At 34.7% G+C, this 12,995-nt stretch overlaps 1 protein-coding gene across 1 annotated transcript in view; it reads left to right on the top strand.

Moving 5' to 3' along the window:
* The window catches only part of STAM2 (signal transducing adaptor molecule 2), a 42,401-nt gene extending 30,244 nt beyond the window's left edge, over positions 1-12,157 (top strand). Inside the window, exons 9-14 of the mRNA XM_014831231.3 lie at positions 616-695; positions 838-925; positions 1,914-1,968; positions 5,425-5,578; positions 8,097-8,266; positions 9,646-12,157. Coding sequence (XP_014686717.1) covers positions 616-695; positions 838-925; positions 1,914-1,968; positions 5,425-5,578; positions 8,097-8,266; positions 9,646-9,874 — 776 coding nt within the window. The 3' untranslated portion in view covers positions 9,875-12,157. The remainder of the gene's footprint in view (positions 1-615; positions 696-837; positions 926-1,913; positions 1,969-5,424; positions 5,579-8,096; positions 8,267-9,645) is intronic.
* Positions 12,158-12,995: the final 838 nt, after the last annotated feature.

Below are 12,995 nucleotides of genomic sequence, written 5' to 3'. Positions count from 1 at the left end.
AATCCTTTGTTTATATAAATTTTTATTATAATTTTATTTTTATCACAATTTACTTTGTTAAAATATTATAGCAATACTCCAGTGGACATTTAAATAGTTTTCTGGATATGTATATTTGTAAATTATTTTCTGCCTTCTCTTTATGAAAGGTGTTTTTTTGTTTTGTGTTGCCATATTTTGTTTATATAGGAAATACATTTTTTTATAGCAGGGAAAGTGTGTAGAAGGAGCTCATAGATTTAACTCTGAAATTAGCTGACTAGTTTGTTGTACATTGATTCACTCTAGTAGTAGCACTTAGTTTTCTGGAAAATGCCTATAAGGACAGTTCCCATTAATGTTGCTTACTTGTTCCACTAGACTAAGTTCTATCATGGCAGGGATTCCTGTCTATCTTATTCACTGGTGTACTTCCAGTGCCTAGAACAATGCCTGGCACATAGTAAGGACTAAATAAATATTTGTGGTATGAATGAACAAACATATGAAATGTGATGACTATTTAAAGGGTATCTTTTTTTTTCCTTATGGATAATCACAGGCTATGAATAAATTAATGACTAAAATGCCAAAATAAATGCTGAGGAACTTAAAGTTTACTTTGTTTCCATGCAGCTCTGGACAAATTGAATGTAATTGATGATGAGGAGGAAGAAATTAAGAAATCAGAGCCCGAGCCTGTTTATATAGATGAGGTAGAGTCCTTCTTTTGTTAATAATTAAACTATCAAGACTTTTAAAATGTGTTATCCTTGAGTATGCTTGGAAAGGGTAATTTTTATATTCATTGAAATTAAAACTCTTTTGAGTTTTTGAAGTGTCCTGTTACTTTTGTAGGATAAGATGGATAGAGCCCTGCAGGTACTCCAGAGTATAGATCCAACAGATTCAAAACCAGACTCCCAAGACCTCTTGGACTTAGAAGGTACTTAGTGAATATTAGGGATTACTTTACTGTCATTTAATATTTTAGCTTTTTATAATGTCTTAAATTTCTTCTACCTCGTGTTTGCTTCTAGAGATAGAAATCTCTGGTGGGAAACAGACTTACTAGTAAAGTAGTAAACGTCTTGCTTGAAAGGTGTTGTTATAAACCTGCCTATCCTGTTCAAGAAGGAAGTCCACTACTGATGAAATTGGCTGAAGAGATTTGCAGTCCAAAAAAGGACAGAATTAGAAATAACAGCATATTAAATTAATTGAGTCAAAATGTTAGAAATTTTCATTCCTCTTTTAATTCTCTTTTATTATGATTTTAAAGGTCAGAATTATCCATGATCTGTTAACTTCATAATAGTCATATGATGCATATTGATGTGTCTTTTTACTCTCCAAGAAATCTGAGACAATTGAAACAAATGTTTTTATGCCTCTTTTCATAATCCTTGGGGAGGAAGTCTCTGTGATAAATGGATAAATCTTAAGTCTTTTTATAGAAGAAAGTCTGGCAATGAATATAGAATAACGTGCTATTCATTGTATCAGTGTTTACATTTGGAAATACACAAAATGTTTAATTTTGAAATGGCTTAAGTGAAAAATGTTCATATCTAATGTGTATGTAATTACATACTTTATACCCTGTGACTCAAGTTCATTTTATTCAGCTAATAGTAGTTTTCTAGGTATTTTTAAGATGTTGAGATAACTCCAGATTTCACAGTCTATAAACCCAGTACTTCCAGAAAACATGAGATTTCTGTTTTGATTTCACCTTTGCTTTTGGTCACATGATGTTAGTATTGGTGCTGAATAGCGTTAAAATTAGGTCTTTTATAATCTTTTCTGTAACAAACTTAATTCTCTTTGTATTATGCATGGTGTTGCACATTGGTGCTCTATTGTTGAGAATTGTTGAAATTGACTTAAACTGGTTTAAGTTTCCAGGTTTTAAAATATTTTTATCTTTACAGATATCTGCCAACAGATGGGTCCAATGATAGATGAAAAACTTGAAGAGATTGATAGGTGAGATTCTTCATGCAGGGAATCACAAGGATAGTTTTTTTATGTTTACTTCTTTTTGGCGAACTTTAAACTAGGGAGTTTTTGTGGAACTGTTGAATCTGTTGAGATTGTTTCTCAGTTTCCAGAACTCTTACAAACTAATAGCAAAGTAGTACTTTTTATTTTGGTAGCAATTTTTTTTCGTGGCAAGATAGTGTACATAAAATCGGAGACTCTTGCTCTCATGGTGCCAGTCTTTGTCTTACTTGGGCTGGAATTGAGGGACAATGAGTAATGAAGAATAAAGTTGAATAGAGCACAAAATAAAAATAGGGATCTTAGGCAAGCATTTTTTTGTTATGTGATGAGAAGCATTTGTAAAGCTTTCAAATGAAATTTCCCTTGTATTTGTGAAGCTAAATCCAACACACATAACCTTCTCTTCTCGTTTTTCTTCCTTGTGTTTCTGTAGTCCTTTTAATTTCAGTATCCCACCTATTCTTACTCTTCCTTAGAAATAGTATCAGCACTGAAGCATAGACTCTCAGGGGTTTGAGCTTTTAACTTAGTTTTGCCCCGTTCTCTTATTCCTCAGAGCTTTTTATCTGAAGTCAGAGAGAGAAGCCATAGTGAATGGAAGACAAGAGATAAGGCTTTAGTGTTGCATCATCACCCCTTTCTAGATTCTCTTTGTTGACCCACTGTGTGAAACAGCACAAAAAGAACAGGAACTACTTTGCTTCTTACCTGCCATTACCAGAGAAGGGTAGTAGCAGCAAGATTTTTTCCTCATCATTGAAGATTAGAATCTTGGTTCTATGGGGCATTTTTTATAAATTCTTTGTATTTTCTACAGAAATGAAAAATAAATCCCTGTCACAGTTAATGAAATGATGGTGATGGTTTCATCATATTTTAATGTTCTTATTTTGGAGAAAGCATTAAATGTCTACTTATACATCTCTTACATTGGCTTTCAGTGCAGGGATGTTGATGGTCAGTGAATAATCAAACTGGGAAAGATTGAAAAGGAGAATGGTCAGTATTACCTGAGGTGTGACAAGGAGTCCAATTATTATAAATCTTTCTGGAGCCTAAAAATAGTCTATATTCTTTAACCTACCAATTTCAGGCCCATAGTAAATGCATAGAAGTACCTAAGATTTAGGTCTCAGAGTGTTCTTCACAGTATTTTTTATAACAGCAAAATTGGAAGTAACTAAAATGTCTTTCAGTGTGAGATTGGTTTTAAAAAAGTTATACATCCACACATTCTACAACATAAAGCATTGTCAGTGATAAATATCTATTGACATGGAAAGATGTCATACTATATAGTGAAAAAAGCAGAAGATATGGTATAATCTTGTTTTTGTTGATAAAAAGATCTTCAAAAGAAAAGGTCTAGAACAATTAAAAATCAGAATGACCATTTCTGATATGAGTTAGAGTGAGAGCTCACCTGTTAACCAGTTCTCTCTTCAATTTCAGTTTCTAAATAGACCAGCTGGGATTTTCTGTCCCACGGCCACTGACTGCAGATGCAGCTCCTGTTCTGGAAAATGCTTGCTGTTCTTCAACAAGTTTTTGTTGACTATTTACCCTTGTTGAACATTCAGAGATGAATAAGATATCATTTCTCCTTTTGAATGGATCATCATCAGTTTGTTTTTTCTAATACGAAAAACAACTTTACTGTCAGAAAATTAAATTTTAAATTTCATTTCTTGCTGTCATTGTACAGAATGAAATTTTGTAGCATTTATCACACTAAGAAATCATATCGGGTAAACATGTAAATTGACTCAAAGTTTAGATAGATTTATTGAAGGGCAATCCATAGTCTGAACTTAACTATGTTCCAGACTGCTCTAATCTTATTTCCTCCTGCCCTTCGAAAATCATTTTCTACCACCTTGATCAAATTGCCCTTTTCATTCTTGCCTTGTGTACCCTTCTCATTCCTTTTGCCTGCCTTAATTTAGCCTGTCCCACTGAGCTGACTTAGTCTTCCTTTTTGGCTTGGCCTATCCATCCTTGCTCAGGTGCCATCTTAAGTCTCAGCTTCTCCATAAAGCCCTTTCATGCTACCACCACCCAAATGAATCTCCTCTCAACTTTTCTGTTCCCCACCTATTTCATAATTTTGCATTCAATTATATACTGTTTTACATTATTTGCTGTTTTTTGTGTTTGTAGCCTTGTCTCCCTGATACAGTAGATTGTGGTCTCTTTGAAGGAGAGTGAGACAACTTCTGCTTAATTTTCTTTGTCCTAGTATAGTGTTGGTCACAGTTCGGTAAAAATTTGTTATTGCTTTGGAGTTATGTCTGAAATCTTTGAAGGTGATTTCAAACAGACTCATCTGCCCTTCTGTGTTCTCCTGGTATTTCATTAGTCTACTGGGTTATGTGGACCAAATGCCTATGGCTAATTCTTAGTCACGTATTTGTTAGCATGGACACTAATTTCTACAGCTTCCTGTGTAGTTTACAACTGATATTTCTGAAAATAATTTGACCTTTATACAGTGACACATGCAAGAAAGGAAACAGCACATTTGTTTGTTTCAGACAGAGCAGATTCTAATAGAGAAAAGGTGACAAGTCTTGATCAGACTCAGTCCAGGTCATTTATTTGGTAGCCTTGTATCTGGTTGCCTGCCTCTGCCTCTTGTCTCTTCAGCCTCTTTGTGTGTATATAAAAAGAGCTACATTTAATAAACAGGCTTCTGGGTGCTTTAGGCCAGAGAAAGTGGCCACTTAACTTTTATGAACTTGGCATTTGCAAAGGGAGTTCTTCATTACTCCCAGGGGAACAGACAAAATTGTACCAAGTCAGAAGGATTTACTCTGTAGTTCCTTGGGCAAATTTGAAAATGCTCTTATTTGTATTTGTTATTATACAATAAGGTATCTGGTTTCACTCACTTTTTCAAAAGAAACCAACAAACAAAGAGCAGTAGAGACTGGTTTATATATACATTGTTTTCATTTGCATTTTCAAGGATAATTTTTGTTTTATTTTTAGTTGATCCTTTCATGAATAAGCAAGTGAAAATGTGTGTGATTTTGTTTGTGAATGTGTTTTTCTTTCACTCATATTATACTTCATACCAGGCTCTGGGACTTCCCTGAGTACTTTCTTCTACTAAGATTTTTAATTAAGTCTCCTAAATTGAGAAATTATTGTTTTTTGTAATTGAGTTTTCAACAGAAACCTATAACATGTGAAACAAAATTCTCCTAACACCAAAATTGTGAATTGATTGCATTTTATGAGCTATGGAAAGGACTTTCCCTAATATTATGAAGTCATATCAGCCTAGTTATTCAAAGAATTAAATAATTCCTCCTCCTATTTCTCTTTGTGAATATTATTATATGTAAAGAACCTTTTATGATATGAATAGAAATTTTAAAAATAATTTATGTTGCTGACTTTGAAGAATATTAAAATGCTTTCCTTCTATATCAGGAAGCATTCAGAGTTGTCTGAATTGAATGTAAAAGTCATGGAAGCTCTGGAACTATATAACAAATTGGTCAATGAAGCTCCAGTATATTCAGTCTATTCAAAGCTTCATCCTCCCGCACATTACCCACCTTCATCAGCTGGGGTTCCAATGCAGGTGAGCATGTTTTTTGAGAACGTTTATCAAAATGAAAAGTTTTAAATTAAAAAAAATGTTTTAAAGCATAGTAATAAAATTTCTATGATCCATGAATAAAATAATGAAACTCATCTTTGATAATCAAGAAAATATTGGCTAAACAATTAGTTTTCACCAGGACAAATTAGATACGGGTATTTCACAAATACATTTTAGTTCACTTTTTAACATGAATGAGGAGAACATTAAATACATGAGGGGAGATCTGGTTCCTCATATGCTTTTGTAAATTTAAAGCATAAATCCTTTGTGTAAATATAAAGCCTTTTTATAAGAATGAAGTATAATGGAGCTGGCCGTGGTGGCCGAGTGGTTAAATTCATGTGCTCTGCTTTGGGGGCCCGGGGTTTCACGGGTTCGGATCCTGGGTGTGGACATGGCACCACTCATCAGGCCATGCTAAGGCGGCATCCCACATGGCACAACTAGAAGGACCCAGACTAAAAATATGCAACTATGTAATGGGGGGATTTGGGGAGGAAAAAAGCAGAAAAAAAAAGTAAAGTATTAATACTTCAATTTAGGACAGTGCCTGACACCAGATGAGGTACTGATGCTGCTGTTGCTCAACAAGCAAGACTTAACATTTTTTAAATTTCTGTCAAGATTTCTCTGACTTACATGATTATTAAAAGGCTTAGATAGTGAACTTCTTTTGTTCTCAGATCATGCTTTATATTTTCTTTTCTTAGATGCATGACTTAAATTGTTAAAAATTCATGTGTGACAAGGATATGATGCAGGCCTATAGGTGCAGGTTCCATAAGCCATTCATGAACAGCATCTTTTCCCAGGACTTTACACCTTCTCTGTGCTTCACAGCTGAAGTGACTTAGATTTATCAGTATCCAGTATCCTGAAACTTTTTTCAAATTTCAGCCAGTTAGCAATTGAATTCAGAATGAGCTTAGATGAACAAAATTTATGTTAATTTATGAAAACTGGTATTTAAAGGAGTGTGTGAAGGAGACACCAAGGAGAAAAGCTAGAATGTGGGTGCCTGGTCTAGATGACTTGACACAACATAATCGTTAAGTAAAAAAAGAATGGTTACTATAGTAACTGTCACATCAGACAAGATGCGTTTATCAAATATGCCATGCCCCAACTTTTGAAAATGCTGAAAGAGTCATTACATATGAGGGTAGAAAGGATTTCTAGGTGCAAAAGACAGCAGGAGTTTATTCAATGTTGCTTTTGTTTTCAAAGAGTTATTTTGCTGCTGTGGTGAAAATGAAACAAAGTAGAAATGTCTGTACCATTGTATGATAGAACTGTATGTTATATTTGCTTCTTTGTGTGTCTCTAAAGGGTTATTTGTCATTCCTATGTCAGGTTTTTGTGTTGTATACTATTTACAATCTGTTTTGCTAAGCACAACTTATTTCTTTAAAACGTTAGCTATCAGTTTGATTCTTCACCTAACTTCCATCTACACTATTCATGCATAATAGCATTTGAAATATTCAAAGTTCCTATTCTAATTTGAAAAACAAATCCATACTAGAAGAAGTTGGAGTAACACACCATTACTTGTATCTGTAAAGGCCACTCAAGAACCCTAAACTTCAGAAGAGGTCCTTTCCCAAAGTCTCAGCCTATTGTCACTGGGTTGTTACATGTCTGCTAAGGAGCTGATATGGTTGCACTTAATGTAGTTGACTTGGCATTTCTAGCATTCTAAATTTTCACGTCACTGGTCTTTGCTTTTTAAAATAGCTTAGTTTAAAACAAGAGCCATGATAGTTACTATATGATATTTTTTAAACAAGTGCATTGTTTTGAATGCTCTATTTGGTAGGCAGATGGTAGATCCTGTCCGTAAGGAGATGTTTCCCTGAAAATTAAGTAGGGCTCATATAAATATCCAGAGACTTAGACCATTTTGCTGTTTCTTTAGGATACATCTTTTTCTTTACCCACAGTCCTTCTTTACTTTTGTGTTATCTGTCCTAAAGGTAGGAAGTAAGGGAGATGTTGCCAGAGAGGGCCTGCACTCTGTCTTGATACTATTTATTCTTCAACTTATTCTCCTAAGTTTCATTCTTCGGAAGGAGTTGAGTAAGTTGTCCCGGGATGGGAGTGAAGAAGGTCATCATTCTGATGGTGACTTGAGGTGATGATGGGCTGCCCTTCAGGGAGTATATCGTTTTCTGCGGCTCTACAGCAAGACATGTTACTGAGTAATGGGCAACCTGATGGATTCCAACCCACTACTTAAAAATACACCGCCACCTTCCTTTCAACTCCCTGCACAGTAAAAGAACAACTGAGTAAATCGTTAGTTTCCATAGATTTGGCACTGTGATTTGGAAGTTCTCCACTTTATATGCTGGGGTGGATAGATTGGTGGAACCAGATTGCTCCCCAAAGAACTGTAACACTTTATTTCATTTAAGACTTTTAAAGTTTTAAATATATTGTTAGGCAGATGTTTGGGAGATCAGAGTGTCAACCTTTTCTCTTTGGTTAATAGACATACCCAGTTCAGTCACATGGTGGAAATTATATGGGTCAAGGCATTCACCAAGTCACTGTTGCCCAGAGCTACAGCCTAGGACCAGATCAGATTGGGCCACTGCGATCTCTGCCTCCAAATGTGAATTCCTCAGTGACAACACAGCCTGCTCAAACTCCGTATTTAAGGTAAGTGTAGGAGCTGCGTTAATTCTGTAATTATATACATTAATTTTCGCAGACTTTCAGAATAAGAATAAACAGACCTTCTCTTTGTAGTAATTGTGCCATCTTTTACTATTGAGAAGAAGTTACAGAACTACCCATTGATAATCCCATGAAGTCAGAATGGTGCTTTGCTACCTAGACTGGGTTGGTTGCCCAGACCTGCTTATAAACTGGGTCCCTGCAACAAAATAAAGCGAATTGCTCCTAACAGAGACCAAGCCCATGATATATGTGGCACTCTGCTATAATCAGCCTAGCAGAGTGGTCCCAGACATACTTGTCTGCATGCACTCCAAAAAATCAGAAAGGTGTTGTTAGTTTGACTCTTACAAAGAAGTCTGCATGAGCCGTGGAATTTGTAGTCTAATTTTTTATACTAACATCTCTTTTCTGAAAATCATGTTTAATTCTTGCCTTCTATTAACTGCTTAACTACACAAAATGTTCATTCAATATAGTCTTGTGTAGGTGATCTCTAAGGTCTCTTCCCACTCTTAAATTCCATGAGTATAAATTTTAGATATTAACTGAAAATTAAAACTGTGCATATTGGTGTTCAATTAAAATGTAAAATTTTGTTATTCTAGGTGACATTAGGAATTACAGAGACAAAACTGGAGTAGTGTAGACATTAATCCTCCTATTGTAAGCAATGTATTTGGTGTAATTTAAAATTATATATCTTTTAAGAGAAATGCGTGCTATAGTAATTACAAGAAAAAGCAGCAGTCCTGCGATTAGGTGTGATTTTTTAACTTTGGGTTTTTTTTCTGTATGGTATTATATAAGTAAACTATAGGCCAGGGCTATCTTGAGGGTAGATTCAGGGTCCTATGTGCATTACACTCTTCTCCCTACCTTTATTATTTTTACATAGGGATTCAAGTTAAGCTGACTATCAGGCAGCTTTGAAAGTGCCCCTACCAAAGGAAAGTGTAAGGAAAGTGTGTGGAGAAGAGGTAGTCTCCTCTGTGCTGGATTGAGAGATGGGGAAGGGAAAATAGGGGCTGAAGATGTACTTGGGCTGGGGTTCCCTTCTCATTGCGACTGGCCAAGGATACCGCTGTCAGACACAGTCTGCATCTCCTCAACGGATTTTTAAATGTTTTCGGTGAGAGATTTTGGAGAAAACAAAGTTAAATAGACCTTATAATCTTATATTTTGTTTCTTTTGAGTACTTCTTACCAAATGTAAAAGTTAACAGTAACAGCATTGGATAGCTGCAATGATTAAATCATAATCAGAATGGAAAAGGCATTTTTATTTTCTCATGATGATTGATCTCTGACCATAACTAGATAATGCAAGTAAATATATATTTTTTTAATTTTGTTTGTAGCACTGGACAAGACACTGTTTCCAATACTACTTATATGAACCAGAACTCTAACCTTCAATCAGCCACTGGTACAGCTGCTTACACACAGCAGATGGGGATGTCTGTGGATATGTCATCTTACCAGAACACTACTTCCAATTTGCCGCAACTGGCAGGCTTTCCCGTGACAGTTCCAGCTCATTCAGTTGCACAGCAGCAAACAAATTACCATCAGCAGCCTCTTCTTTAGAAACAAACCAAGCATTTTCTTGAAATCTTTCATAAGTGTATTACTTGACCCTTGTGATTCTAATCTGGAAATATTAAAAAAAAAAATTTTTTTTTCTCCTCTTGAAAGGACCATGAATAATAAAGCACAAAAACGTATCTTAATCTACTAGGCCATTAAATGATTTTTTCAGTCCAATTTGTTTGAAGTCAAACTGTTGATTAGAGGCAGCTTCCAGTTGCTTCCAGTTAGTTTTGTCTTACTTTTAAATCTCTCTACACAAATCTGGACACCCTATAAGTAGCCTTATGACACTAAACAGCATGAGATAGGAGTGTTAAAATGTTACTTTACAGAAATGAGTGTTTGCCCCTGAAACGTCATAATTGGGAGAGCACTAAAACCTTTAAATATTTTTCGTCTGCATATTTTTTTCAGAGTTTCCCACACACCGTTATTTTAAAAGGCGAACATTTTTTGTGTAAGCATTTAGCTTGCCAACATATTTCCTTTTGGCTCCTTAAATTGCAGTTGTGTTTGCAGTACTGTCAGTTTTGTTCTCAGTGTTATCTTGAGTAATAATTAGCATATAATTGTCTACAGAAGCAGGAGCAATTTGGAAGGAACAAAAATGTTTTCTGCTACTAATATTGAGGACCATGAAAATGCAGATGTGTGAGAAAGCATTTAGCTAGTCCCCCAGTCACACCAACAGTGGGCTAAGGAATGCCCCACAAGACATTTCCATTCCCTGGAGAAAGACATTTCTTTTCCTACAAGGGTCCCTGGTATTTAGAATTGCCACTAAAGACCTTTTCAAGTGACTTTGGCCATTCTCTAATGATATGGTCCATGTGTTTCCCTTCCTGCAGTGTGGTGTGCAGAGATGCTGCGTTTGCTCTGTAGGGATAATATGTGAATTTGAGCCATGAGACATTCCTAATAATTTGATGTGATGTGTACCAAGCATGGGTGATAAATGTCTTTGTTGATGTGTTGTTTCTTTAAAGAGGTGATTCAAGTACCACTGCTATGCTAGGCTGTTGAAAAATTTGGCCATTCCTTTCAGAAGTAATTCTGAGCTTGTGGAATAATAGTAGGCAATGGATTGATAGGGAGCTATCGGGGCAGTTTTCTGAAGCCTACATTTTAAATTAGTTTATAGTGCTAATAGAGTCCACATACTGTAGGAATTAGGTAGTAAACCAATAGAGATTGTTTTCTCTCCTAAAAGTTTGCACAGTGCTGCATCATCTAACAAATTTTTAGATGACACAAAATAGAAAATGCAAATTCATATGCTTACAGATACATGATATTCAGACTGGGGAAAAAATGGCCATAAGTGTGGTTTTTAAAAAGATACTTTCATGGAAACCAGATTTCTATATTGTTTTTTAAAGAAAGCCCTTAATCTTTCTACTGAAAATCCATTTGAAGACAGTGATCTGGAAATTTTTGTCATTTATCTATTTACAGAAATTTGATTACAAGTATATTCCTTTTTCAAAGAAACTGTCCTACAAAAAAATAGTCTACATATTACTTGGTCTGCGTTTAAAGGGGAAAACAAACAGTATTTGAAAGCCCAGTTTCTGCCGTTGTTTTATTTCAGAGACAAGTAAATAGAAAGTAATAACCTTTAATGTCTTTCTTCTGTTTTTCATCTTGTATTTTCCTTCTATGTAAATTCAATTATATGCGTACGAAAAAAATCTAAAATGGCGCCTTACTTTTTTGGAAACAAATCTTCTGTTCCTTAAGAAAACAAAACAAAATACATTGCAAACTGCTCTTGTTTGCTATATATGGAAAATCTTACATTCTTTTCTCTCAAGCAATATTTAATAAACATTTATTTTAATGTTTGTGTACATATTTCATGTATAACTGTGATCTGAATTATAAAAGCCTAATTCTGCATAAGTCTCTGAAATAGTATAAATACTGCACACCCGCTAAATTGGGATCAGCAAGTTAAGTTCACCTAATGTAGTTTTGGAATTATATAACATGCGCCACGTGTATAAATAGTGTATATTGACATTTATCAGTGAAATTTTATACATCCAGAAGTTTCTTCTCCCTCTTAACTTAAAAATAATTTTATTTTTGCCATACTGTAATGAATTTTGTGTTGCAGGTTGTCGATAATATAAAAATGTTATTAAATCTGTTTACTGAGATGATATTTTTGGTGTTAATAAGAAATGCAAGGTTGTTATTTTTGTTTCTTTTCCATGATCTTGTGGATTGTATTTATTTTAAGGCCTGTTTATAATTAAATGTTTTCTGCCAAAGGAATTGTCTAACATCAGATGTCTACATTCGGTTCATACTTTTATATATAAAAAACAAAAATAATTTCTGCTTTTTCATATGGAATCTCGGTACATTAGAAAGAATCCCTAAAATTTATAGTAAAATTAGTTTTCATTAGTATAGAAAAAATTTCCCCTGGGTGTTAAACATATGAAGTGGGATATGTTCTTATAGTTTGGAAAATGTACAGTCTACCAACATTGTCTTGTAATTTGGTAATTCATTTATAAAATTACCTGAATGTTAAATAATTATAATATTTATCAATTAGGACTTGAAATTATTTGTAGGTACATTGTCATCTTATGCTATTTCAAGTAGTTGATTCTTGACCACGTAACAAATTTCACTGTACATTTTGAAGATGTTTGTAAAGTTTTATCTTCCAAATTTTTTAAAAATTGATTTTAAATGTTTAAAAAAATTATGGCTCAGGGATTAAAGAGCAAGTTTTTCTTAGTGAAAATCAGAAGTGTTGTGGCCGGCCCCGTGGCTGAGTGGTTAAGTTCGCATGCTTTGCTTTGGTGGCCCAGGGTTTCACCAGTTCAGATCTTGGGTGTGGACATGGCGCCGCTCATCAGGCCATGCTGAGGTGGTGTCCCACCAGCCACAACTAGAAGGACCAACAACTAAAAGAAAATATATATAACTATGTACTGGAGGGCTTTGGGGAGAAAAAGGAAAAAATCTTAAAAAAAAAAAAAATCGTGAAGTGTTAAGGCTCCTGACTTCTAGGAGAGGATTTATTGAATTGTCGTCATGAGGAGAAAGCTGAAGTTATTTTTGTAAGTAACACATTATAAATAATATAGCACCAATC

This window comes from Equus asinus, chromosome 4, assembly GCF_041296235.1.
Source record: "Equus asinus isolate D_3611 breed Donkey chromosome 4, EquAss-T2T_v2, whole genome shotgun sequence".
NCBI lineage: Eukaryota > Metazoa > Chordata > Mammalia > Perissodactyla > Equidae > Equus > Equus asinus.
This window is presented reverse-complemented; position numbering and strand designations above follow the sequence as displayed.